Source organism: Dioscorea cayenensis, chromosome 5 (assembly GCF_009730915.1).
Source record: "Dioscorea cayenensis subsp. rotundata cultivar TDr96_F1 chromosome 5, TDr96_F1_v2_PseudoChromosome.rev07_lg8_w22 25.fasta, whole genome shotgun sequence".
NCBI lineage: Eukaryota > Viridiplantae > Streptophyta > Magnoliopsida > Dioscoreales > Dioscoreaceae > Dioscorea > Dioscorea cayenensis.
Window position 1 is genome coordinate 32,326,800 of NC_052475.1, and position 26,935 is coordinate 32,353,734.

The 26,935-nt window shown below is 36.8% G+C and overlaps 2 protein-coding genes across 4 annotated transcripts; both read right to left on the reverse strand.

Annotated features, from left to right (window-relative positions):
- Positions 1 to 2,033: 2,033 nt before the first annotated feature.
- Positions 2,034 to 5,499, reverse strand: LOC120260895 (ABC transporter G family member STR2-like). Its single transcript, XM_039268468.1, has 3 exons — positions 4,450 to 5,499; positions 3,443 to 4,170; positions 2,034 to 3,248 (listed from the first exon to the last, which is right to left on the reverse strand). The coding sequence occupies exons 1-3, from the start codon at positions 4,921 to 4,923 to the stop codon at positions 2,252 to 2,254; spliced, it is 2,199 nt and encodes a 732-aa protein (XP_039124402.1). The 5' UTR covers positions 4,924 to 5,499; the 3' UTR covers positions 2,034 to 2,251.
- Positions 5,500 to 5,627: 128 nt separating this feature from the next.
- LOC120260894 (stromal processing peptidase, chloroplastic) lies at positions 5,628 to 26,833 on the reverse strand. Of its 3 annotated transcripts, none has more exons than XM_039268465.1 (25): positions 26,461 to 26,824; positions 24,818 to 25,061; positions 23,658 to 23,899; positions 23,045 to 23,243; positions 22,645 to 22,692; positions 20,971 to 21,078; positions 20,666 to 20,854; positions 20,259 to 20,558; positions 19,579 to 19,680; positions 19,056 to 19,190; positions 17,253 to 17,477; positions 16,936 to 17,139; positions 15,474 to 15,644; positions 14,383 to 14,532; positions 13,902 to 14,039; positions 13,478 to 13,705; positions 13,119 to 13,271; positions 12,443 to 12,551; positions 11,431 to 11,566; positions 11,106 to 11,226; positions 10,760 to 10,840; positions 10,007 to 10,108; positions 8,320 to 8,470; positions 6,504 to 6,643; positions 5,628 to 6,195 (listed from the first exon to the last, which is right to left on the reverse strand). In XM_039268465.1, the coding sequence occupies exons 1-24, from the start codon at positions 26,643 to 26,645 to the stop codon at positions 6,555 to 6,557; spliced, it is 3,810 nt and encodes a 1,269-aa protein (XP_039124399.1). In that variant the 5' UTR covers positions 26,646 to 26,824; the 3' UTR covers positions 5,628 to 6,195; positions 6,504 to 6,554. The 3 variants fall into 3 exon arrangements, with proteins under 3 accessions (XP_039124399.1, XP_039124398.1, XP_039124400.1); XM_039268464.1 differs by having other exon boundaries at positions 5,628 to 6,192; positions 26,461 to 26,822; XM_039268466.1 differs by lacking the exons at positions 5,628 to 6,195; positions 6,504 to 6,643 and adding an exon at positions 10,929 to 10,951 and having other exon boundaries at positions 8,335 to 8,470; positions 26,461 to 26,833.
- Between the last annotated feature and the right edge of the window lie 102 nt (positions 26,834 to 26,935).

The following is a 26,935-nucleotide window of genomic DNA, read 5'->3' on the forward strand; positions in this document are numbered from 1 at the left end:
GGTGAACTTTTTGGATCTTTATATTCTTCAATTCCATATTGTTGTAGAATGACTCATGGTCTATCCATCTAGTGTGACCAATAACTTCATTATGATACAAATTCAACCAGGAGTTGTAACTAATACACTTTATTAGACCATTTTATGCACAACAACAAACATTACAATGTTTTTTGGTAATCAAAGAAAAAGAAACTAGCATACGACATATTAAATCCGCAGACCACTCTCTCTCTCAAGCATGAAAATCACTGCAACATTGTCACAATTGAGAAGCCTTATTGATGAAGAAAATAGAAGTTATACAAGATAACCCTACGCCTTGTTCTTTGAACCGTCTACAAAAAAAATTCTTCACTTCCAACGCCAACTTCAAGCATTGTCAGATACCGACTTTGAGATCTCCACTTGAAAAGAGAAGGCATACATATGAGGCAGGTTGAGAAGGAACGGGGTTTCGCTCGGGTGGAGAAGAAAGGGCGAAAAGGGTAATTGGTGGGGATGAAGAGTATGTTTAAAAGGCTTAGGTGGCTTCTGAGGCGGCATTGGGATCGGCCATATGGCAGTTAATGTTGATGTGACAATGACACATAAGCATGCTGACGAAACAAACTAGTGCTGACACGACATTTCAGGCCGCCACATAGGTAAAATCATACCAGAATACTCTCCGTATCCTCCCGGTGAAATGCAATTGAAGTCATGTGACTGAAATAATACAAATTAAAGTTCAGTGCTCAAAATAAAATTTGACCAAAGTTCGGTACCCGCTCAAAATATTAACCCAATCAATATGCTATGGATATTTGCGTCCTTTGCTCCATGCTACGAAAACCACGGATCACAGTTTCCTCCACTACAACTTAGCAAACCGTATTTGGTCTTTTGAACAACTGTGAATTGTAAATGTTCCCATAATCCATCACTGATATTTGGATTGTCTAGTTCCCTAATAAGAAAGAAAGAGAAGAGAGATCATGAAACTTGCTTGTAAATCAATATTGAATGCCAATAGCCTTTAGAATTCGATGTAACTCCTTTAAATTGAAAAAATTTTGCAAAGCTCAAAAGTCAAGGCATGGGGAAGAAAAAATTTGGAAGTTCTTGATGTGAATAATTGGCTGGTGATCATGTGAGGAAAATAAGAGGAATAAATTTGGGTTTAAGATATATATATATTTGTTTATTCATATCAATATCTTAGTTTTACTTTTAGTAACCACTTTTTTATATTTATCGTAGCATTTATTTTATTTCTGTTTTAGTCGCCCGTAACTTATTAATATTTATTTAAAATAACTTACTCAATAATTATACCATTTTAATGAAAATATGCCTAATAAAAATTGTTAATGTGAATTTAGATAAGGTTTTTAATTTAGGAAATATTACCATTTATATACTTCTTTTGGATTTCTTTTGGATTTAACAATTTCTTTTGGATTTCTTGAGTGCCAACATAAAAGAAAATCTAACACCCTGATCAATGAGTAGTCCTGGCAAAGGAGTTGACTCTAGCTATCACACGTTAACAAGACCCACTTCACCCTAGTGATTATCGATCTCCACGTGTTTTTTATTTACTTAATTATTGTTAGCTTTGTTCTTTTCCATTGGTTTTCTTTCTATGCTTTTGTCTTTTGTTCAGTCAGTGTTGTATTCATCTGTTTTGAATTTTTTTAAAAAATAAATCAAGGATTTATCCCTTTAAAAATTGTTGCCTAAACCTGGCACTTCTGCTAGTAAAATAAAAATTATTAAATAAAAAAATATATTAACTTTAGGAGCCGTTTGATTCGCGGTAATCTGAAAATATTACCATATTTGACATTGCACCGATGATAATTTGGATAGTAATGTCACATTATCAACTTATAAATATTACCAAAAAATTGATAATCCTATTACCACTAAATTTGATGTCTATCTTGGATCTTATAACTTTTCTATATCTTAACAAATTGATTACTATGACAATCAAACACGACAATGAACTATTCCCTGTAATAAGATTTCTCAATAAAACATGATTATATTAAATTACTATAATATTTCTAACCATAAAACATTTTCACTTATATTACCATGGTAATTGGTAATATGTCATTACCATGGATCAAACGGCCCAAGTTGCCAAGTTGAATGTTGACGTATACCATTCATTATTCACATTTTCGCCAAAGATAAGTTAAAAATGTATTGTGGTAATGTTTTTAAGTAGAATGAAAATACCCGCTGACCGACTAGTGTCTCATGACCTGTGGTTCTTGGAGGCGAACCTAAGGATTAAATAGAACAGTAAACGATAGAAGACAGCCCAACCTAACAAATAAAGAACCATCTTCCATTTCTCCGATTCTTGGGTGCTAATAGACATCTGCTGTAGGATGTTGGCTCCAGTGACCGGTCTGCCAAGAGGGTCATGGGCGAACGTCCGGTTGTTTTCAAACTCGTTCATGAGCAGGCCTTGGTAGGGGTAGGTCATGGTAGAGATGGTATTCATCCACTTCCACCCTTTCGGGATGCTGCTGCTTTTGAGGAAATAGCCACAGAAGAGGAAGAAGAGCGCGGTGAAAGCGATGACTGCAGCATAGCCCAATATGTAGTTGGGCACCACCGAACTGACAAACACCACGAATGAATTGGTGGAGAGCAGAGAGACGTAGAGAACGATGACGAAGTAGTAGAAGTCCCCGTGGAGTTTGAGTGCGAACCAGACGATTGCAGCGTATGTCAAGGCCTGGACCAAGAGGAAGGGGAGGTAGGTGATGAGGCCTGAGATGGTATATGAGGAGGCGCGGTACGCGTTGTGTGACGTCTCTCGAACGAATATGAAGCGCTCCTGGATGAAAGCAGGGACGGCGTCATTGGACGAGAAAAAGAAGAGACAGACGGTGAAGATGATGAAGCTGAGGCGAGTGGTGATTCCCTGGGTGTCATCCTTGGGATTGAGGAACATGGTGGCCATCATGAACCCCATGATTGTTAGCACCATCTGGCGGGAGAGGAAGAGCTCTGGGGTGCGCCGGATGTTGGTGAAGTTACGCCGCATCAGAACCCACACCTCGGAAACGTAAGAGTTGGCAAACGTTGGGCCGAAGCCGCCTGCATGGTGCCTGCCTAAACGACCGCCTCCCACCACATTCGGGGTCATGTAATCGTCCTCGTTCACCGTATAATCACTGCTGTGTGGGGTCGGCGTTCTCGACAGTATCTCATTGGAATAGGTGTAGTAGCCCGGGGAGAGACTGATAAAGGCAATATTATTATTATTATTAGTAGTAGTAATAGTAGTAGTAAGGGGATGATGACAGATGCCGATTGTCCTGCTGCTAACTAACAGTCCCGCTCGAGTGTGTACTTTCGGGGAATAGCCAGTCAAGTGCATTCGGAAAAACGAAGAAAATTAAATAGAGAGATATATATACAGGTAAATCATTACCTCATAGGGTTATGTGACGGCTTGCGATCCCCTCGGAGGCGAGAGGGCGTCAATCGCAGCGTGTCCATGACTCCACTATGGCCGGCGTTACTCCACGGGGACTTGGAGGAAGGCCAAGGGCTCCGGACACTGTGATCATATTCATCCAGCCGATGAGGTGTGTGTGCCTGAGACCCACGCTTACCTGAGCTCACACCATCACGGATAGCATGAGGCATTGGCAGCGGCGTGGGTGGAATATTGGTGCTGACTGAGTAGTCTTCATTCGAGATTCGTGGTGGCTTCAGCCCGGTAAGGCAGAAGTCGGCTAATGCCGTTACCCCAAGCTCCGACTGATCGTACTCTTGGATCACATCAAGCAGGTGTTCAATAGAGTTTTCGCCCTTTGGCACCTTCCGGCCCATGCGTCCCAGGTGACTGCTGACGTCCTTGGGGGCACCGATGAACATAAGCTGTCCTCTGGCTAGGATTATGAGGTGGTCCAGGAGCACTAGTATACGATGTGATGGCTGGTGGATGGTCAGGATGACTGTGCTGCCGGAGCGTGCAATGTGATGCACCCTCTCAATCACACTATGGGCACTAGTAGAGTCCAGACCGGAGGTGGGCTCGTCCAGGAACAGCAGTGGCGGCCCATGAATGATGTCCACCCCAATGGATACCCTTCGGCGTTCTCCGCCGGACACTCCCCTCGTGCCCTCGTCTCCTATATACGTGTTCCTCGAGGACTGCAAATGCAAAACAAAAAAAACAAAAAAATGCAAATCAATGTCAAGAGTCATCAACCGAATACTAGACCAATTAATGCCAGCGCACATAATCAATTAATTAATCAGTAGTCAAAAAGTCAAAAGACAATGCCCTGGGATTCGATGTAAGTAAAGAATAATACTCCAGAGTTTAGCCAGTGAAACTCAGTGATTTCACTGGCTAAACTTAACCAAGTGGGATGAAATAGCGAAAAAGGTGAGAAATAATTAATATAGAAGAAAATGGCCTGTGCATACCGTCAATCCTAGCTGTTCAATGAGTTTCTCCACCCTTTGCTTCTTGTCGTCAGTGGAGATGGAGCCGAGGCGGAAGTCTGCAGCGAACATGAGGGTCTCGTAGACGGTGAGCATGGGGAAGAGGCGGTCGTCCTGCATGATGTAGGCGGAGGTGCGCTTGATGATGCTGGGGCTCATCTCGGCGCCATCCAGGGAGACGCGTCCCTTGAGGCTCCCACTTGCAATCCGTCCTGCAAGACCATCGAGAAAGGTGGATTTTCCGGCGCCACTAGGTCCCATGACGGCTGTGACGCAGCCCTTTGGGGCGTAACCCGTGATGCGGTGCAGCAGGTCCACCCCTTGCGATGTCCACTTCCCCTCCACCCTCTGCTTCTTCATCACGGTGTAGGTTAGTCCTGAGAATTCGAGCCCCCCAGTAAAGCTCGACGGCTTCCCGATGTCCACAACAACATCATTGTCATTGCCCGCCATCATCTCCTCTCCTCTCCACTCCACGTTTATGGAGTTCCGACTTTAAAATACAGGATGATACACTGCACGCTTATCAGCACAGCTGGTACATGTCTTTGTTTTATTTAACTGTGGCTTGGAGGTGGATGATGGTTCCGATGTTTCTCATCGTAGAACCCGTTCTGAAGACGTTTGCTTCGAAGTGATGGAGACCTGGTATTCCTTCGCTTCTCCACTGGGAGGATGGAGACAAACATGCCCGCCTCCACAAACAGCCATTGCGCTCTTGGACAAGTTTTCTAGAGGTATTTTCAGCTTTAGAATCTTGTGGAAATGAAGTCAGGGTAAATACAAGACAAACATGACAACATGTGTGAGCACATGTAATTCAGAGAGGAAAGCGCATGCGGTGTCCTGGGTTTATGATATGACTACGACAATCAGAATTCAGAAAAGATGCATGAACTCACATATAACAGAGAGGAAATAACATGACATGAAGGTTCTTAGTCTATGGATCCTACACCTTGTTTCAGCCTCATCCATCAACATCTATGTAGTTCTTACCCATTAACATCTCCGCTTATAGGTTACCTACAGGAGAACATTGTATCACTGATAACTTTCACACTTTTTCAGGGCATGTTTTTTGAAACCCATATAGCCAGGTACAAGTACAGATCATACAGAGTGTGGAATTACAACAAAGAACAAAATTAACTACAGTCTGAAATAAGTACTGTCTTTAAGAACATAAGTGCGCACACAAGATATTGATTTCTTTATCAGTAATGATACTGTTTTTTGTCAGAATTACCAGTAATGATACTTGAACCATGTTCAATTAACATGAACTTCCATCTCTCCCGTTTGCATTTCCCAGGCCCAAGAGAGTTAAGAGATCTTAACAGTTCATCCTCTAACAATACAACATTTGGAAACTTGCCATAAGGCCATATTAGCTGATCTGACTTTGTAAAAAGTTCCACTCTTCACTATTTAAATTTCATTGCCTGTCTAAAAACTGTACTTGAATATGGGGGTTGTAGAACACGCACAGAAGAAGCTCCCAAAGAATAAGAAATCTAAAATTTTGAAACATACATCCTGAATCTTGCCTATATGCGTGTGCTCAGAAATCCATATGTATGTAAAAGTTTGAGCTGGGGGAAGACGAGTGAATGATCGCCCTTTTAGTTTCAGGTACCATATTGAAACTCCTAAAAAATTGCACCTTCATTGCTACTGGAAATGCTGACCCGTTAGAGCTCAAAAATACTTTCCCGTGCTGACCTGCTGATAAGAATGACAATTAATAATTCAAGCACTACAGCAAAATTAGCACAGTTTCACATAAAAAGCACTAAAAATATGTTCTCTATCAAACAAATTATGATTAATCAATAACAAAAAGAAAGGGGCACTAAGCAAAAGCTATGCCTAAGCTTCTATCATGTTACAGCTATGGTCAGATTGTTCTTGTACTCATAAAATTCCCAAGGGTGCAATTGACAAAGAAAAAAGAGAATAAATAAAATTTTGCAATGCAATAAACATGAAAAAATTCATTTCATTAATTATATGCATGCTTTGAATTTACATACCTCCAAACAGTCAAATTCTCGTGCCATGAAATCCAATTTTCTGCAAGGATATCATGTTGTGGGTCGTGTCATTGTTGTCATACCACGGCCAATGGGAGGAAGGCCCTGATGGCCAATGTCTGATGCTTCATCTGCTACAGCTGTACAAAATCCAGAGTATTCAGGGCAATTTGGAAGTCAATCAATCACTAAAGCTGGGGAGTGAAATCCAATATGGGATATATAGAATTGACATGTATATACATGAACTTCTGAGCAAGTGTAATGAGTTAAAATGATTTTAAACCAAAAATGGGAGGCAAGTCAGAGCAACCTTTTGAACTAGATATACCCAGAGATTGATCGGAGTTTGGTCAATAAATCTTTAAGCGGACTCTGGTCTGGTCCATACTTGACCAAGAACCAGAAGTTGAATCAACTGCCTTAAAGAGCCTCGTAAATATATTTCCAATTTCATATAATTTCATTACTTTCGCTGGTCATACTTGACAAGCAGATGATAAGCTTTTAGAGAGAGAGTATGTATAGCTCTGTCCCAAGTCAGATTTAGTCCAGTTAGGACAAGTTGCTAAGATTACCACGTTATTTGAGTGAACAAAGCAAAAACAGCTTTTCTTACAAAGTTCAAAAGATGTAGGAAAGGTATTAAATAGCCAAGACTCGAGGGATGCAAGCAGGATTAAGGAACCCAGGCAGGATTATTTAGTAAGCATTAAAAGATGGGACCGCCTTCTTGTTCACCCATGGTCAAGTATATAATTCTTGAGGTGAAGCTGAACCCCCCAGTGAACATGCCAAGCAATAGAGAGTGCTTTACTTGAAAATGGGCAACCCCATTCACATGGTTCCTACAGTGCTGGAATTGGGAGTGTGAGATGCATGCAACCCACGAGAGGATATTTGTTCAAACCTATTGAATCTTTGTTCCCAAAAACCAACTTACTAGGTCTTCAAGTTTTGACCACAAGCCACCAAAGTCTTCTGTGTACAATAATACTTACAGTATAAAGTTGCTATGTCATTTGTTTAAACGAAAGGACAGTCTTGGCAATGACAAACAAGGAATTTAATCTCTACATTCTTATAGCACTGAGAGGCAGCGATGCCGTGAATTGGAACAGAATTGCGAATGTAGAATAGATATTAAGGTTAGGTCAGTAATCCAATTGATCATATTTCATTTGAACATGAGTCACCTAAAGCAAAACTGAATTATGGAAGTAAAAATATTTCATTTGAACATGAGTAACCAATTGGCAATATTTGATAGGCCTTCGCATACTAGAAAAGATACCCAGAATCACATGGTATTGTATTAGAACTTGACTACATAAATCATACTAATTCTTCGAAGACCATCTCCATTCACATGAATTTTAACCAGATTGAATAAGAAACACAGATGAGAATATGCTTCAATCAAAACAGAAACCATGCTAGCAGTTATTAGAAGGTCCTGCATGAACCTTCCATCTCTAAACATTTCTAATTTAGTGTGGAAGGCCAAAGTTCAATGTTCAGAGGTTCTTGGATGTCAAGGTATTGAAATGGCATTATCATATATGAATACATTCTTCTTCATGATAGAGGGTATCAGTGAACAGCACTTGTGGAAATAATGGTGAAATTGATTTATCCTAAGAACCTAATACAGTTGATACACAAAAAACACAATCTCTCAATGCTCAACCATATCCATAGTTTTTTTCCCCTGAACTCAGTACAAAGTACTCCTTTCATCTAAAAAATATGGGCTATCCATTTTAATAAAAAAAGAAAGCCATATCTAGGATTGATGAGTGACCACACATTTTACCTGATAAATCATCAACTGCCTGGGCACCAGCCACTCCAACACATGAAAATAGAGAAGCATCATCAACCTTCAAATATTGATATGCCAGATATATATCCTCAATTGTTGCAGCCTCATATAGCAAAGTTAGGTCTTTGATACACGAAATGTCCTGCATCACATAAGCCCCCAAAAATCAATGAAATAGCCACTGACTACTATGGCATAGATAGAAGACATAACTTTACACCAAGAGACATGTGATGCTCAAGATATGGGTTCACACAGATCATTCTCCCAGGTAAATTGAGTCTAAGGAGCCTTCAATCGTAAGGTTCAAAATCAAGCTCTAGCAATCATATTGACATATTTCATAACGAACACAGACCAACACAGAAATCATATTGACATATATATGAGCTGGCCTTAGGCTCTGTAACAAATCAAAGTGGGTGGAAATTTTCCAACCTCATTCCCAGTTAAGTATTCAATTCCCAAGTTTCATAAAGCACACTATCAGTGTATATTTAGAATCATCAAATAATTCAAATAAGCAAAAACCTCAGTATAGAAAGAACATACATCAATAAGCATTTCTTTCAAAAATGCCTCAAAATCAGTATGATCCAAATAGAAGAGAAGGGACTACTTCATCTGATCTAAACTAGTTGAATTTATTAAAATTGAAGATTACATGAAACTGTGGGGAACGATATGCCTATGAGTTTGGATTAAGGGGAAGAACAGGAAAATAAAAGGAAGGGAAAATTTGTAATCTTTTGTTGCGTAAAAAAAAGAACAATAAAACATGCAAGAAAATGTTTGATGCTTTTTAACTTTTTTCACCATTTTGTATTTTATGTTCCATTTCACTCTATTTTAGCTCAATCAAATGTCAGATTTCTTCTTTTCTCTAAGAAAATAAACCAACTTAATTTTCTCTACATATCAATGCAGGACTTTGCACAGCCGACTACATAGATGTTGGTGTTTAGACTTTGAATTTTACTCATCACACATGGCAAAAAAAAAACTTATCAACTCATCAGTGAGGAAATTTATCAAATATTCACTCTTAATTCTCCCTTGCCTTCAACACCTTGGCATGAATTTTGGCAGATAACTTTCACAGCAGCATAATCATGAAAATTATATGGAGGGCCTCATTTTACCACACATGTTTTTAATTATTTAACACACTTCATTTCATTGTTTTGGCTTGCATTTTATTTTTGAGGTTTGCCTAGCTATCTTTATATGAGAGATAAAAAAATTGGTGCAGTCCTGCAAATCCTTCCCAACATCTTCAAACGAAGTTTGAAAAGAAATCTACTTCAAAAGGTGTATTATAAATGGGGATTGAGGGGTAAATCTTATGCATGTAATCAGGAAACCAGCATACAAGTATAACAGCAAACCAAGTTTATTCATCAATATATGGACAGGAGTGAAACGTAAATAAATATTAAAGGAGAAGAATATTAGTGATTTCTGACAGAAATGTAATTCAGTGGAGAGTGCTTTTGATATTTTCAAGAGATGGTAAACAAAATCTCATCATTCATCTATGTAGTAGAATAAATCTAAACTGCAGGACCAATAAACAGTTCAGAATATACCAAGGAACCAAGTCCAACATGTGCTGTTATGAACTGATTTCCCAAAAATTCTGATAGAAATATATGATCAATATAGCGTTTCATCTAACCTTCCTTGGAATGGATGCAGACTGCAAGTGTGCAAGCAACCCTAGCCAGTAAGCATTAGACTTTGCTTCAGCTTCATGTCTCATCAGAAGGGTCCTCTTAGCCTGCAACAGTTATAGGATTTAATACAAAAGCAGCATCACAAACATATATTAGCAACAGATTAAACACCAAATAGACTATAGATTTCCTCATGTACGCAAGTTCATAAGAAAAAATGGTTTGCAAGCCATCAAATACAATTCACTCCATCCCACTTCAACAAATATACAAGCTTAACCAATGCTAAAAAAATTCTTGAAAATCACACACCAAATATTTAACATATTTTATGTCCATTGGCCAATGTCATCCACAGCATAATGTCATCCAAGTATGTGCCATAAACATAAAAGCTTTAAAATAGTTTGGATTATATAGCTCTGATGACTAGAATTACGGTATAAAAGTTGTAACTGGTTGAGGTGCACTTCCATTGCAGGAAAACAATAAGAATTCAAAGTTTCCACCTCAAGCAAACCTCTGAGTTAGTTTCTAAAAATGTTTTGAATGCTAAGGTCTGAGCAAGGGTATGATTTACACACTCTTTAACTTCCATAGTTGAATATACATTTATCTACAATTTACACATGACAACTGAACATCTGCACTAGAAAGAGAACAAATGGCCGTCACAGCATCTAAATTTCTTCAATACTAAATATTTGATAAATCCCTCGAGTCGAATGTTTTCGTTGTGTCAGAGGAATACTCACCCTATCAAGCTCCCTCTGGACAATCTTGTTGTTGTGCAAGCCTCGAAGTACATTTTTGCATGCATCAACAGCTTTGAAAACCTTTGCAATAAAAGAGATAGGAGTAATATCTGAAAGACTAAAGCAGCACTAGGGTAATCTTAACAACATAAGACAGCAAGGTCCCCACCAAGGTTGATTAGTTTGTAAGACCTTCAGGTAGCATGCCCGAGGCACTATCAACTTCCCATACTACTCAAATGCCGAAGAACAAGGAAGCAGCCCCTTGAGCACAAGGTTTCCCCCAAGAAGTGGCTTCCTCTTTCATCGAAAATATAAAAATAAAATTATAAAACAATAAGTGTACCTTGCCTGGAGTAGACGTTACTGATATCACATACCACCCAAGCTTCAGTCTATCAAAAAGACTAAGCTCAAATGATACATCATAAGTTAATCCTAACGAATCCCTGACAGTTGTGAAGAGCCTGAAAATAAGAGCAATGGATTTTTGTTAATTATGTTGTTCACACAACAATTATTTTACAAGATAACAAATTAGAGACATCTAATCTAAGTGCTTCAACATCCATATCACATAGTCCATACACAGGGCACAAATATTTAATTATAAATAACTAAAAACCAAACCGAATCTTTAAACTAATAACTTCCAGCAATAGAAACAGTACCGTGAGTTTATGATCTCAGCTAGAAGCCCTAAGGTGATTCCAAAGAACAGTGGGTGAACCCGAATGTTTCTTTCAGAATGAGTTTCCACATTCTTGTCTCCAGTGAGGGCTAAATTCTCTGTGTCAGACTGTGTAGCTGCGTAGCAATCATCCACAAGATTAGAAAAGCATTCTTTCTTGTGGCAGAAGAAAAAAGTGAAGTGACATTAATAATAATATGCTTAAATTTATCCCAACAAAACAATCAATGGCAAGTTTTCTTCATAGTAAACCATTATATTAATGTCCAGCTAGCAGGATCTTGCACAATCTCTAGCCTACTATAAACTATTATGGCATTCCATCTTGAAGGCAGTCACTGCAAATTAGTGCAACTTAAGACAATGTACTCTCATGAATTAAGCTTCAGCTACCAAGTCAATCAAATCAAAAGTAATGCCCTTCCTAGCAGCTCAGCTGCACCTATTTGGTTATACCCATGAATTTCTTAATTTACATTAGTATAGCTACGTAAGTATTAGTTTAACCTACAGAGAGATCCCATAATAGATTGATACAGAGCTCACAAATAACACCAGTAATTATCATACCACTCACAATCAACTTGGTATCACAGCAAGAAACATTACATATCTTACAAAACTCTTATATGCATTTATAAAGTACACAAACAATTGAACATGAAGAACACAAAATGGTTCATAAATGCTAACCGAAAAACTCAAGGGACTGTCAAATTAAGCTACCAAGATTGTTATAAGAATACTAGCATAACAGAATGATTTTATATAGCTAAGCTACAGCTTGATGCACTATATTGATGGAATAACATTAATCACATCATTACATTTTAGGAAAGCTAGTGTTTACTATGTTAGAAGGGGGGCACATCAAGAAAGTCCCTTTTGACAGACATCAGATAGAAGGTATGCTGTTTACTAGCAATGGGGGAAATACTGAAAATGCCTCAAGATGTAGAAAACATAAAATGATAATGCATCTGTTACTGAACTGTTGATCAGCTCAAATAGATCTTCTCCTTCCGCTGAGAATCCCCAACGGTTGGGTGCTGGCCCAGCTATATATGCACATGCCCTCTCATCAGTATCCTTCAGGTATACCTGTCAGTAGACAAAAGAGTCTTGACAACCAATTTAACTTACCAACACACAGAAATACATCCAGAAGTCGGAGGTAATCATCCTTTAGATTATGTGCTCATGCAATTAGGCTAATTGCCAGCATTACTTGCAGTTCTAAAACATAAACTGGCAACAGATTTTTCAATGCCTCATTTGTCTAAATCTCACCAGCTCAACACCTTAAGTAATCCATAATATCAAGTGTGGTTCCAGTCATCCCGAGGTAGATAATGTGTTACACCTCTAGCTGATAATCAGTAGCATCCTCTAAAATGCTTAGACAAGGAAATACTGGCTGATTTCCTAAATCTTCTGGGTGCATTTATTTAAACTAATGATTAGAATAATAGGCACGAAGAGCAATTCCACAAGAAATGAGGAAATGATTATTTGCCAATAGAAAGAGTACCTAAGCTACAATCATAATTCTACTCTACTATCATAATTCTACTCCAAATACTAGAAGCACATGGACAAAACCGCATGACTTGACATGAATAGAACCACATAAATATATTGATTAAAGGATATAATTCTGAAATATACTTGCTGGAAATGCAGATCTGAAGGGGATGGCCGAAATGTAATTGGGTCAAAAGATGAATCAATCTCAGCCTTTCTTGCTGCTCCAACTGTCCCCAGATAATCAAGTATACAGGACTCAATATCATCCTCATTAAAATCTCCAACAATGCTAACCTGAATACAGTTTTCATGACCATAAGATTTGCAAGAGAAGCAAAAAGAGAACAATTTTCTGACTGAAGATTCCAAAATATGTTAGACTCCATAGAAATGGCATATCTGGAGTAGAAAACATTCAACCATAAATAGCGAATGCATTAATCAAAAAGTCAAAACATGCTTCACCCGCAACTCCCAGTTTAGCAGGCAATTTCACATACCTCGATATTTTGACCAACAAACTGATTCATTACCGCATCTTTGACTGCCTGCAGTGTTAACTTCTGTAATGATAGTGGAGTGGGCTCAACAAACCTTTCATCACCATTGAGCATTGCTAACATAAGCTTGTGAGCGGTTGAACGTTCCAGGCTCTTAGGAATGGACCGATAATATGACAGATACAGTTGGCTAGCTCTATCAAATGCATCTTCTAGCCATACACTATGCTGCAAACCAGAGGAACAAGTTTGGTAAACTCTTTGTTTGTAATATTGTACAACACAAGGTAGCTCCTACGAATGGGATAAAAAATGGTTTAGGAAGAAAATCAAAACTAATTCAGAGAGCTGCACAACATGGGCTAATAGAATAATACTCACCTTCACAGCACAATTGAAAAGGAAAAAAAAACATAACACTTACCTCAAGAACCATATGAAGAAGTTGAAAAGCAGCACGCATCCCATTATCTCTTAAACTAAAGCGAAATTCCATACAGATAAACTCCTCTGTGGACTCCAGAGAGCAATTTATCATATGATTAACACAAAACAGTTCAACCTGGAGAGGACATTTTAACAAAAATTTATCCAAGAGTTCAAAAGGTATACAATGGTATAAAGCCAAGCAATATAAGATACAATGTGCCCATGTCTTTGAGTTCAATCTTGATCAATGATACTTCATCATCCATTATCAATCACAGGGCATTACCTTTATTTCCAAGTTTTAAAATTTTTTATCAGAAAAGGGAAATCGAATATAACAGAACCACAAGAGAAAAAGTATGCATGGAAGACAATAATTATCCAAAGATTGTTAATTGTTGACGAATAAGAGAAAATTAAAATGGCATATAGTATATTACCCCATTCAGAGGGTTATTGGGAAGAAAACTGGATACCTGTTCCCTAGAGAAATTGCCAACTCGACCGCCCTCACTAAGAGTTCGCACACCTACAACAACGGCTCCCTTCAGTTCAGAAGTTTCAGCTGCTCTTCCACCCCCTGCTATCAGTCGCATTACACCACCCCTGGCTTCATTCTTGGTGATCTGTCACCATCAAATATTAAGGCACCCATTTAACCAATATCTAAAAATAAGATAAGCATACATACCGGAACAGCTTCAAACCTCAACATATATACAGGAATGTCTAACTTGGAATTAACTGCAAGGCTAGGAAGCAAATACAATTGCAATTAAGGAACTAATTCCCAGCTTGGAATGTCTAACTTGCTAGGATTTTTTCTCAACCTTAACAAAGCATAATCCTGCAGAAAGACTCAAAAGAAGCCAAAGACTATAAATCAACTACCAAAGAATGATCTGGCTCCAGACCACCAGCAATAATTTTGCATCAAGTTTCCAGTTTCTCGTAAAGCAAATGAAGATTCTTTCCAATCTGAACATAAGGTCCGCTACTAACCTTGGTATATTTCATGAATTCATGTGTTTTCTTAACACAATGCATTATGGTGGTAATGAGTGCATATTACATCCTAATCAATGTAACTCTGCAGTAGCCAGCAAACTTCAACCAGCTACCAGTACACAAGACATAACATCAGAGATTGAAAGACGAAATGTGAGTTTTGAAAAAAATGAGGTGAAAGATTCAAATTTAGGAATATGGGTTTAAAAATTTTTGTCTGCATCTATATGGTCAAACATATAAATTCTTAAGAAACGCCATTTTGAACAATACAAAACTAGAACCAAGTATGTAGCATGGCATTCAGACTGATGATATTCACTCAAGGAATTTTACTAAAGATTATAATCTCACAGGCTAATTTTCTCACAGCCACACCATTAATAGGATCCTATGTGACATGCCAACAACTGTAAATTTACCAAAACTGTGGTGTACATGAGTTTACGAAGGATAAATATTCCATAAGGTGGATAGCAACTATAGGAAAATAAGGATTTAGGAATATTTTGTAGTTGACAGAAATTAGATTTGAAGGAAAATCAGGATTTAAGAATACCTTGTAGTTTACAGAAATACCATTTGAAAGACATCGTTGAGTGATGCCAGTTTCCTTATCGAATAGTTTTATTGAACTCACTTCTTGAACTAAGGGTACAAAAGAAGGTTTGCATTTCAACCTCAATTCCTCCAACTGTGATGGGGATATTAATTCTTTTGGCACCTCAAGCTGCAAGGACAAGTGGAATCAATTAATTCAACAACAGACAACGTTAAATTAGAAAACACATAAAATTGATGAAGAAAAAAGGCTTATGGCAATACTTCAAGCTCCTGTCATGTAAATGGATGGTACTGGCTAAATAATTCTAATGCCTTTCTCCGGTGGGTTCTTGTTTCCTTGATATGAATACAGGAATATAGAGATGAGGGAGAAATGTCAAGTCTTTATAGTTTACAATATAGAGTTGATCCTGAATGATCAATCAACCAAAGGACATATTCAAGGAAATAAGAAGGAAAATTAGGTTCATGACCTCAAGTTGATCATATGCTGAATAGAAGTAGAAACTCCTAGAAAGTAGAAAGAACAAAAAATGGAAACAAAGTGACTGAACACTAAGGCAAGGCTAATATGCCAAGCTTACAGGAGAGATACTCATGAACTACCAGTGTTTCACATAAGTAGGAATATACTGGAGACAATAACACAGTAATAATAAATTTTAAATGATCATAAACATTAGGAATAGGTCACCCAAGAAAGGTATCATGTGACTTTCATTAAACATGTAAAATAAGGACTATCACCAATTTAAGAAACATGAATTTAAGTTTCATAAAACAAAGGAATATACAAACTAAACCAGAAAGTGAATATGAATGGAAAACTAGACAAATTTTGATCTAAGCTTTCAATGAACTGTGCATTTTGCTTCAGCAGAAGAATGAAACATAACATTCCTAATGAAGGCGGAAAATAAAACAATCAAAAGAAGAAGAATGTGACTTGATCATACAGTCCGAATTCATATCCTTAAATATTATCAAAATTCCTCCATACAAAAACCACACCATGACCAAGCATAGCCTTCCTATTCCTTAATGCTTGCTAATGCAAATAGTTAATGGTAGCAGACTAATACTGCTGCCAATAAAAAAATTAAAAATAAAACAAGAGGAAACAGAATTGAGTTATGTATGTCAGAAGGATATGACTAAAATATGAAGGAGAAAATAAGATGTGCCAACATAAATCGATCTATTGCAAATAAGATAGCATGTCAGCGCCAAACCCATAAGAACACTAGTTTAAATCTATACTAGGGAAATTGTTTAATGTTTTACGGCTACTCATTTTGCATCTTGAATAAAATATGCTGTTGAACCCCACTCTCTTGAAAAGTTTATGTTTACAAAAATATTGAGCCTGCCTGATAAGTATCTCCAGTGAAACTCTAAAATAAAGCTAAAAGCCTAAAATGAACAAGAGATAAAAGAATAACTCATGAAAGACACACCTCTGGTTCAGCATGTATGGGTTCCTGCAAACCTGCTCTGATAACATCGGTGATTTCATTAGGATGGATCTCAAAGTCAACTTCTCCAGATCCATCAATATGCACTTTCTTTGGAACACATGCAACAATTGCTGCAGGAATTGGTGCAGTAGGCTTCCCAAAGTCAGCAATGAATTCCAACACTTCGGCACCAGTTGAATTAACCTGGATTATCCGTGAATTTTTAACTAGAAAGAAACTTTAGCATAGACTAAGCTCATATAATAGAGCATTTACCAGCACCAAGTTCAAACAAACTAAGTGAAAATATAAATTACCTCTTCAAGTGTTACTGTTTCAGCAACTACAACTAAACTCTCATGACCTTGTCTTTGATCCATGACAGTATGGCCAAGAGCATCACTTTCCATGATAAAATCCAAATTATCCACAGATGGGACACTATCAATCATTGCAGCTAATTGCTCACTATCTTTTATTAGTGCATCCATGTAGCGGGCCATTTCTCCCTTTGTCACACCAAATTCTTTTAGTCTTCGCACCTTCATTAGAAAAGCAGAAACAGAAATTGAAAGTTAACTTAAATCCACATGCATCAGAAGGGAAAAGCATATAGTGCTAAACAACAAATGTCAGCAAATTACATTAAAATAACCAGCAAAATTATAGGAAAAATGAAGCTCTCAAATTAACTTCTTTGCTTGGAACATTTACAATCACAATGAGATTTTCTAGTCTACAAATATTTTGGTAAAAATTCTGGTCTTCATTTCTCTAAAATTTTACTGCAGCAGCAGTCAAATGTTCACCCAACCCAGATCTCACCAAACTCGTAAGCATTCAACTTCAAGAGATGTATAGGATTTTAGTTGTCTCCAAACCCTATTTTGAGATTTCAGGTAGGTCTGTCTTTCCTTAGACAGGGATAGCTAGAGATGACTGGAAGATCACAGGCAAGCACTGGCACAGAAACCAGTGTGCGAGATTCTAAATGCAGCTTGAAGCTGATACCTTGCTTATAAATACATTATTTGATTTCATGCACAAATGGTGAGATTAGGTACCTTTATGCCAAAACAATAACAGTTTTTTTTTTTTAATGCAGAAATCATGCAGTAGTTCCATATCTAACTGCTGCATTTAGATGAATAATAGCCAGTTTTTTACAGTTGGTATTCAAATGCCTTCATTCCATAACACCAGTAAAATAAGTTCGATTTGTAGTTACAGCTTTATCTACAACAGTACAACTAAACAATTCATACCATGGATAAAATCGAGGATGACCAATTCACCTGAAACAAACTAATTTCAATTTCCAATGAAGCACATAACCACAAAGCATAGCAACAACATGAATCTCACTCATGGTAGTTGTTCAATTTAGCGTGTAGATATCTAAATTATTTGGGACTGACATTTTCATATTTAGAGTATTGTTTTTAAATAATACAGTAATATACATTTGAGTAACTAATAGTCCCAATTCAGATAATATAGGGTCTCTCATCCTATAAGCTTTTGAGTCGAATTAGACCCTGATAATATATCTACTTTGCATCTAACATGGTATCAAAACTTGGTTAATTGGCTTGTTTGCAACCCTAGTTAAAATAAACTAGCATGTATCAAGGGTCATATTAGAGTAACTAATAGTCCCCCAGCAATTAATATAGTTTGGACTTGAATATATAAGTTTGGGCCTCTCATTTCATAAGCTTAAGCTTTAGGGTTGAATTAGTCTCGGGTAATATGTTTGATCTGCAAATAATTATATATTTAAGGTTCATCACACAAAAAACTCACTTCAATTTACTTCCAATCAAAAACAATTTTTCCGTAAGCTATGTTAATATTCCTTCTTTAATACTCTGTTGACAAAATTGCTTCCCATAGTTGAAGCCCTACAAATCCAAAATAGAAATAAAGAAGCTAGATCGCAAGTTGTGATATTTTGCAAAATGTTTCATACAAAACTAGTGCTAAACTAGACTTCTAAACCTTAAGCATGCAATAGAACAAGAAACGCTAAAAAACATAAAATCAAAAAGTATTTTAGAATAGATTGTAAAACAGCATGACTAGTTAAATCAGACTTCAGAATGTGCCAAGTTGCAAACCTCTTGCACTGCAACTTTAATAGCGCTTTGCCAGTTCTTAGGTTCTGAAGTAACGGTAAGTGTGGTGACAGTGCAGCCTTCCCTGCCTGAGTCACTATGATCCAACTCAATTGATGTGAAAGGAGGATTTGAACTCTGCAATGTCCAACAAGAAGAAGGTAGTAGAAAAAGCACGGAGACCAATTAATTTGACACCATCAAACTGGAGAAAGACTTCAAGAAATAACACATAGCTTTCTATAGGAAATAGTGGAAGAATGGCAACTTTTTTTCTGACATCTAGCATCAGGCATCTAACGTTTAATTTGAAAAAAAGGAATACGGTCTCCTGCTATTGATCAATTATGATGTTTCATGTTTATAAGCTTCAACTGAGATCCAACTTTTGGGTATTTCTTCCACTTTTGTGATGATTATCAATGGTGAATAATAAAACTAAAGGCAGCTGATACAATATTCAATGACCATGTAGTACATATAGTTTTGTAACCATCAGATCACAACTTACAACAAAGATAATTACCTTATATCTTGTGTTGATACGAAAATGCAAAGCTGACAAAAATATTCTCTTCATCAAAACATTACGCAAATCACCATAACTTCGAACTTGATTTACAGGAATCTGTAAGAAAAATCCACAAAATAATGAAATTGCACTCACCTTTTCAATTTTAGAATATTCAATTGTTTATTTGAACTCTGAAGAAACTTGTATCACCTAAAAAATATAAGCTAGCCAAAACAATAAGAAGACTAAATTTTCACCTAGTAGTCAATCAATGCCCTTTAATTTAATTTTTCTCAATTTAAACACAGATTTTCTACCCAAACATTTTTTAGACTTAGTACGTGAGCTTGATGTATGAAGGAGATTTCTCAATTCCTGTTTCACCCCAACAAATCTGATGGTGCCTCATGTTTTGGCATGCAATCAGTTCATTTTTTCAACAGAAGCTCACTTTTTACAGGTCCAAACATGAAAAATATTTCATAAAGATTAAAAAAATGTAACAAGAAAAAAATTCCATGGTGCATCAAAAAGATCCATATTTCCCAAGTCCCTAGCCTATTTACATGGTAGCAGCACCCACTTACCCACATAAATAAATCAAGTACCAATCACCCATAATAGACTTTGAGGTCTACCATAGTACCATACAATAAATACCTGTAACGGTAGATTTTTCACTTCTATGATACCTTGCAGAACATATTGATTGAGAAGTTTTGAATCAACTCATGCTGAAAAATTGCTGGAGGCTTGGCATTTTGGGCAAATCCAGGGAGAGACCATATATGTTCAACAGGCGGCCTAACTGTATGCCTTTCCTTCTTCATAGGCCTTGATTGATCCAAAGAGATTGACGATTTATCATTCGTCAGACTTCCAGTCAACCCACTTGGCAACTTCGGTACAAGGAAACTAGCCATCGCACCAAATGCACTGGTTCTCTGTACATTAGGTGTTTCCTCTTCTGCAACCGTATGTCCAAACACCGCCTTCACAAAGTTAGAGGTTAATCAGTGAAGAGATCAAATTTGTTAGACACTCCCACAATAAACTAGCAAATCCATGGGAATAGCAATAAAGTGCATGGTTGGCAAACCTCAATTTGGTATACTGTCTTCTGTACGTTATCAATGTCCCCAACCAAGTACAAAGTGGCATTTGCTGGAAAATACCAACGCTCATGAAATTTACGGATTTTTTCAGCATCCCATTGCTTTATTTGCTCTTCCAATCCAATAGGGAATCTCTTGCTTAGTTTGTTTTCTGAATGAAGATGTTGTAGCAACTGTAAAAATGAATATATCAACACAAAATGTAGATCTGATTAATTAAATTTTACCGCAAAAGGCAATTGATCAGTGTCTATCAAACTTAGCAAACACAATAATATAAGTTTCTTACCTGACAGTCAACGCGATATTCTATTGTGTTCATCATCTGCAATTCCGAAAGGATTGCACGTCTCTCTTTCTCAACCCTGGAAGGGAGAAACTTGGGGTGGAAAGCTATCTGGATTCATCAAAATCATTTTATCAACTGTAAGAATATGTATCATTTTAGACATGATAAACCTAAGAAGAGCCATGAATAAAATGGCGCAAAGAGCTGAATAATGGCTGATATATTTTAAGCATTTTTATCCATAAGGTAAGCAGAAAAAAAATGTGACAGCAGTCAACGTGCTTCTAACAAATGAGTTCAAGCCAGTCAGCTCCAGATCATTGCATAATAATTGTGCACAAGAGTATACATGCACACATATATACCCATGTTTACTCTGTGTGAGCACGTGTTGATGTAGAACAACCAATGATATTTGACAGTGAGAACAAGAGATAAACCCTAAAAGTAGGCACCAACATAACTTGCTGTCCTTTCAGGTAGCATTAGGCAATGTTTGGTCAGCACATCATTAAAGAAGAATAATGAAGCTCAAAATGTGTTAGGTCAACAATATACAAATTGTTACAAGTGTGTTAATGTTGGTAAGAAGGGGCTTGCATAAAATTAGAGAAGCTTTTACATGCCGAAACAATCATAAAAGGCCAGGGGTTTTTTTTTCATTCTTTGCAGATAATTGCATCAATAACTAATCATTCACAAAAAACTTTGAAGCCATCAATAAAAACATCTATGCATGTAGAACAGATTTCATGCTGCTTGTCCAGAAGACAAGGCATTTAGTACCTACATTGATTTTTTTTTGGACAATCTGGTGTACTTAAATGATAATGATGATTTAGAAAAACCAATAGTAGATATAAAGTGTCATCCAATTCATAATATTAAAACACAAACAAAGTCTCTTGATTTGAACCCAAATCTAGATTGTTTCATAGCATGTGATCATGTAAGTATCAAACTACATTTAGGTGCGAATTCGGAGAAAAACTGCCAAGGAAATGGTATAAGTGAAGCTTCAACTCTCCACAACAAGTTATATTTTCTAGATAGCCTCGTTAAACTATTCTACCACATTTTTCTAGCAAATATAAAAAATAAATAAATAAACCATTTTAATGAATATTTAAAAACAATAAATGATCCACCTTAGAACTCATATTCCACACTTGCACACACTTGGTATTGTTTGTTTGGGAGTAAGAGTTTGGGGTTAAAGAAATATTTCTCAAACATTGGGTTAGAAAAAAAAATTTATATAAGCTGTCAAAATTTTAACTTAATTCGTACCAATAAAAATATTTTATTGTAATATTTAAATTTTATTTTTCTAAAATAGTAATATTTTTTATTAATATTAATAATTAAATTAAATTAATTATCTTTAAATAAAATATTTACAAAATAGTTGTATAGTGCATATCCCCACCTTGTTTGGTTGGGGGAATAGTAGCTACCCCAAACCAAACAAGGTGCTAATGATGTCCTTTTGTTTTATTGAGAACTTTCTACTCTATATATCAATTGACAGTTTTTCTAAGATATAAATGAATAGCCTGTTAGTAAGAAGCAAAATCTGAAATTAGCAATTCTTCTCTTAAATATGCAGCCAGAAGTTCAAATAAAGTATATCTATTCAAAGAGTCTAAGACCAATTAGGTGAAAGAAAGATACCTCATTGAGAGCATCCAATACAAATGGAAGCAAGTCACCATCTGAGTCCTGAACATCAACAAGCACAATAGTTACTGACAGAAGCATGATTGTCATGCTATACAATCTAAATTAGTCATGCTTCAAAATGACAAAATTAAGTAAAGAGATCATCACTTGCTGATAGATGAATTATTCATCCGTTCATTTTGATGTTCACATAGACAGTTCAACTATCAAATTATATGAAGTATGAATTTTAATTAACACTAATGTTGCCAAAAGAACTGGAATCATCAGTTGAAAATCTGGAACTTATTTTTTCTGCATGTCACACTTCACAGAAGTTCTCCTTCCTTGTACATGGAAAAATATCTTTACAGATGAAATACAAAAAATTTTCATTGGAAAAATAGAAAACCTTTGCACTAGTAGGGGAATGGATATGAAAAACAGTGTGGTGAAAGTCCGTGTAAGCATTAGACCTAGCTCCTGTCCCAAGAAGTTTCTCACGTTTCTTACTGCCAAGAAATGCAACATGCTCAATCATATGTGCAATTCCTTGCTCATCATCTTCCTCATCAATTGATCCAACATGAACTTCCATATGTGCTTCAAACCTAAGTTTGATTTAAACAATTATATCAGACTTATTCACATGAAGGTATTTTGAGAATGCACATAAAACCTTAAACATAAAAAAAAAATAAAAAAAAAGGAGCATCAAAGCTGCTTCTTTGATAGTATAATACAAAAACTTAAGGAAAACAAGTTGGCAATATTGATTTAACAACTTAAATGAAGAAAATTTAGTGGACAAATAATCCCTAGTTGATCTATAACACTGTTTTGTATCAGTAGGAATGCACCCAAAAAAAAATCTCAACAATACTGAAATGAAGAAAAAAAAGAACCTCTTTCAACAAAAAAAAAAAGAAACATTATATTTTCTCAAAAATTGTATCTTTGGTAATAATCATCCAAATGTCTTTCTAGTAGAACAAGTAAACGAGCTAGAATACTCAGGGTGATACCTGTTTGCTGGAATTTTATTTGGTAAAATAATATATCTGAGGCCATTTTTCAATTCTCCTCGATGCAGCTTCGGATGAGAAGGAAGATCAATATTTAAAAATCTTTCAAGCTCTGTTTTTTCTGCTTTAGGATCCCAAAACCCTAAACCTTGCTTTTCTATGGCTATATCTGACCATGCTGTGCTTGCCACATGTGGTTCATCAGGACCCAAAGTTGCTTGAGGAATAAGAATGGGCTTCACCTGAAATGCTCAGAAAAGTCTTTACTTCCCCAAGATAATAATAAAGTTGCAGCAAGAGACTTAACATTGCCAGCTGCTTTATAGGAACAACACTTAACACAAAATGATTTTAATTCATGAGTTCAAATGCATCAACTCAACTTAAAAACACACACACACACACACACACACATATATATAATGCCTTATTCTGAAAGCTATTTGGATCTCAACGATTAAGAAAACCAAATTCATTTGGCACATAATAAGTACATCAGGAAATGTAAGACATGGTTCCTTCTCATACAATGAGACTTTGGCCAAAGTTTGCCTATCCAATACCATCATCATTGTAGTTAATAATAGCAGGGCATGAAGTTCATCTTGAGCAAGCAAGGCAGCAGCTACAATTAATGATGGACCTATGATGAGACGGACTATTTGAAGCCAACTCTAGAAGGTAATTGACTTTTCCAAGATCTAACCAAATAAAAGCTAACCAAATCTCAAACACTATTTAGAGTGTCATCCAACTACTAAAAGCACAAAGAATCTTTGGAAAAATCTCCATAGCCTAGGCATGGAATTTATGTGACCAACATAGGATAATTAACATTCAAAACTTCAAAGCCTTAACTAACATCTTTTACAATTTTTTTCATCATCATGTAGACCAGACTTCTTGTCACGATATAATGCAAGAGATTGTCAAAATTATATAGCAAATACAAATGACAAACTGAATCTAGTTTCCATTAACTACAGTAAGTATCGATAATCACTATGCACATAGTTAATAAAAAGCAACGAGATAAAAACCATTAACTACTGCAAGTATGGATACTCACTAAGTACATAGTTAAATAGAAAGCTATGAGATAATGACATAATTAAGAGAATTTTCTGATCATAGCCAATGGCACTAATAGGTGAACTTACAACACTCCCCCCAAATGAATGGCTTTGCGTAGGAGAAGTCTTTTTGTCCTTCAAAAAAGTTGGCGTGTGCCTTTTAAGAAAAGAGGTTCGGTCATGTGATCGCCTAAGGCAAGAGAAACATTTTAGTTGTCCTAAAGAAAGCTCTGGCAGATAAGCTTTATCAATTTTACATGTGGACTGCCTCCATGAACTGTATAATCTGGAGTTTGATTGAGACTTCCCATTTTTACTATCAAGTAGCCACCTTCAAGAGTGGAAATGCAGTCACGTTAGAAATATCATTAAATAAAGAAAGAATAAAGAATTGTCATATCTGAATGACCATATAAAAATAATCATGAGATGCATGACAAATGCAATATCTGAGCCAGTATTTGGTAATGGAAAAAAAACCCTAAACCTTTCTAGGTGGCTGAAAAGACGCTTTGGCATCAGAAAATTGCTTAAAAGAACCCATATTGATAAGACTAAATTTGATTAAAGGTTTAGTTCACTCTGACAGTAGCATACGTGGTCTGTCACATTGCTTAAGGTATTCTTCTTGTCAATTAATGAAACCAATGTCCCATCTTGTTGCATAGCCACATCGTATAAGTTTGGTACTCTTTAAGCTTTAAACCTAAGGAAGCTGAATGGCCAGGTCAAACCTTTTACCCAAAACAGATTTTAAATCTTTGGGTAACAAATCTAGAATGCAATAGCAAGTAATTTTAAGCCCATCATATCGCCTCACAAAAGCTCACTAGTTAACCACAGACCAAAGTTGATGAACCATATTTAAGAATGTATCAGCCAGTTATATCAAATATCAGTTTTCTTGAGCTCAAACCAGCAATTAAGGACAATGAACATGAACTCTTCCACATTTGACATGTCTACGCAGTCATTTGGCAGTCAAAGTGGATAGTTCACTTTTCACCAGTCTTTGGATTTGAGCTTCACAACAAGTCCATTAAGCAACTTAGATTGCCCATAGTGGGATTAGTCAAAAGTAACTCCACAACTATAGCTATAGATAAGGCCTTTGTGAGTAATTTTCCTATAATTGAGCTTCACAACAAGTCCATTAAGCAACTTGGATTGCCCATAGTGGGATTGATAAAAAGTAACTCCACAACTATAGCTATAGATAAGGCCTTTGTGAGTAATTTTCCTATAATTGAGAACTTGAATGAGTTGAGATTGCATTTTCCCTGGGGGGTCCAACTTCAACACAAATATGTCAGGTCCAATAAATAGCAAAGTTAATCTGTCCAAACCCTAGTTAAGTCGGTAAGTGAAGAACAAAAATAGGGTATTTAGTCATGATTATAGGGGTCATAGCATGTAGTTGAATATGTTACATCGCTGGAAATCAGTACCCGTTGCCGTGAAGAATCAAGATTATGTGCGCACTTGTTTACTATAGAACGTAAATAACTCAGAGGATGATAAATAGATGCAAAAAAAAAAAGGGTAACTATGCTGCTGTAAAACGGATTATTGGGCATAAATTGAATAATCGGTGACAATCGTTATGTTCAATGACAAGAATAAGAATCTTAGATTAAGTGCCGCAAATAAATGAAGCATAGGATCCAGAGGATGGCATGCTAACAAGTAATTCCAATGGATAGATCGATTGAGAGAGAGCTAAAGATTACCGCTGTGACTTCCGATGACAGAGAGTTACTTGAAGGCTTGAATTGAGGATGGACGGGGGAGCGAAGGTGACGGTCAAGGGAAGGCTAGAGAGGGGGTTACAGTAGTGATGACGACGCTTGGGGCCAGGAGAAGATGCTGCCGCCACGTTCGCCGCCAACGAAGATAGAGAAGCGGAGGCAACCATGATGGATTAAAGACAAAGGGGCAAAGGGAGGGTAGAGCTGAGGAGATAATTAAGACTCCCCCACCCGCTTGGTTACGGTGAAATATGCCGAGCGAGCAAAGAGAGACCTCTCCCTCCCTTCCCTTTTGTGTCTGATGATGATTATAATGACGATGATGTATGATGAGAAGAAAAATCGCGGGTGCGCATGTGGAGGAGGATTCGCGCTGTGGACTGGGTCGGCATGAACGGGCCGGATTCTCTCCTGCTAAGCGAACCAATGTGCCCAATCTGCACCGTCCAATTTATAT

Bases quoted from the DNA above. Each gene is read 5' to 3' on its own strand.
- LOC120260895 (XM_039268468.1), bottom strand. From the start codon at position 4,923: ATGATGGCGGGCAATGACAATGATGTTGTTGTGGACATCGGGAAGCCG. The intron at 4,171-4,449 runs GTATGCACAGGC...TTGCATTTGCAG, and splicing joins TTGAACAGCTAGGATTGACG to TCCTCGAGGAACACGTATAT. The intron at 3,249-3,442 runs GTAATGATTTAC...TGCCTTTATCAG, and splicing joins CCGTCACATAACCCTATGAG to TCTCTCCCCGGGCTACTACA.
- LOC120260894 (XM_039268465.1), bottom strand. From the start codon at position 26,645: ATGGTTGCCTCCGCTTCTCTATCTTCGTTGGCGGCGAACGTGGCGGCA. The intron at 23,244-23,657 runs GTATCACCCTGA...AATCAAACTTAG, and splicing joins AATAAAATTCCAGCAAACAG to GTTTGAAGCACATATGGAAG. The intron at 21,079-22,644 runs GTATCTTTCTTT...TGATGAATCCAG, and splicing joins TATTGGATGCTCTCAATGAG to ATAGCTTTCCACCCCAAGTT.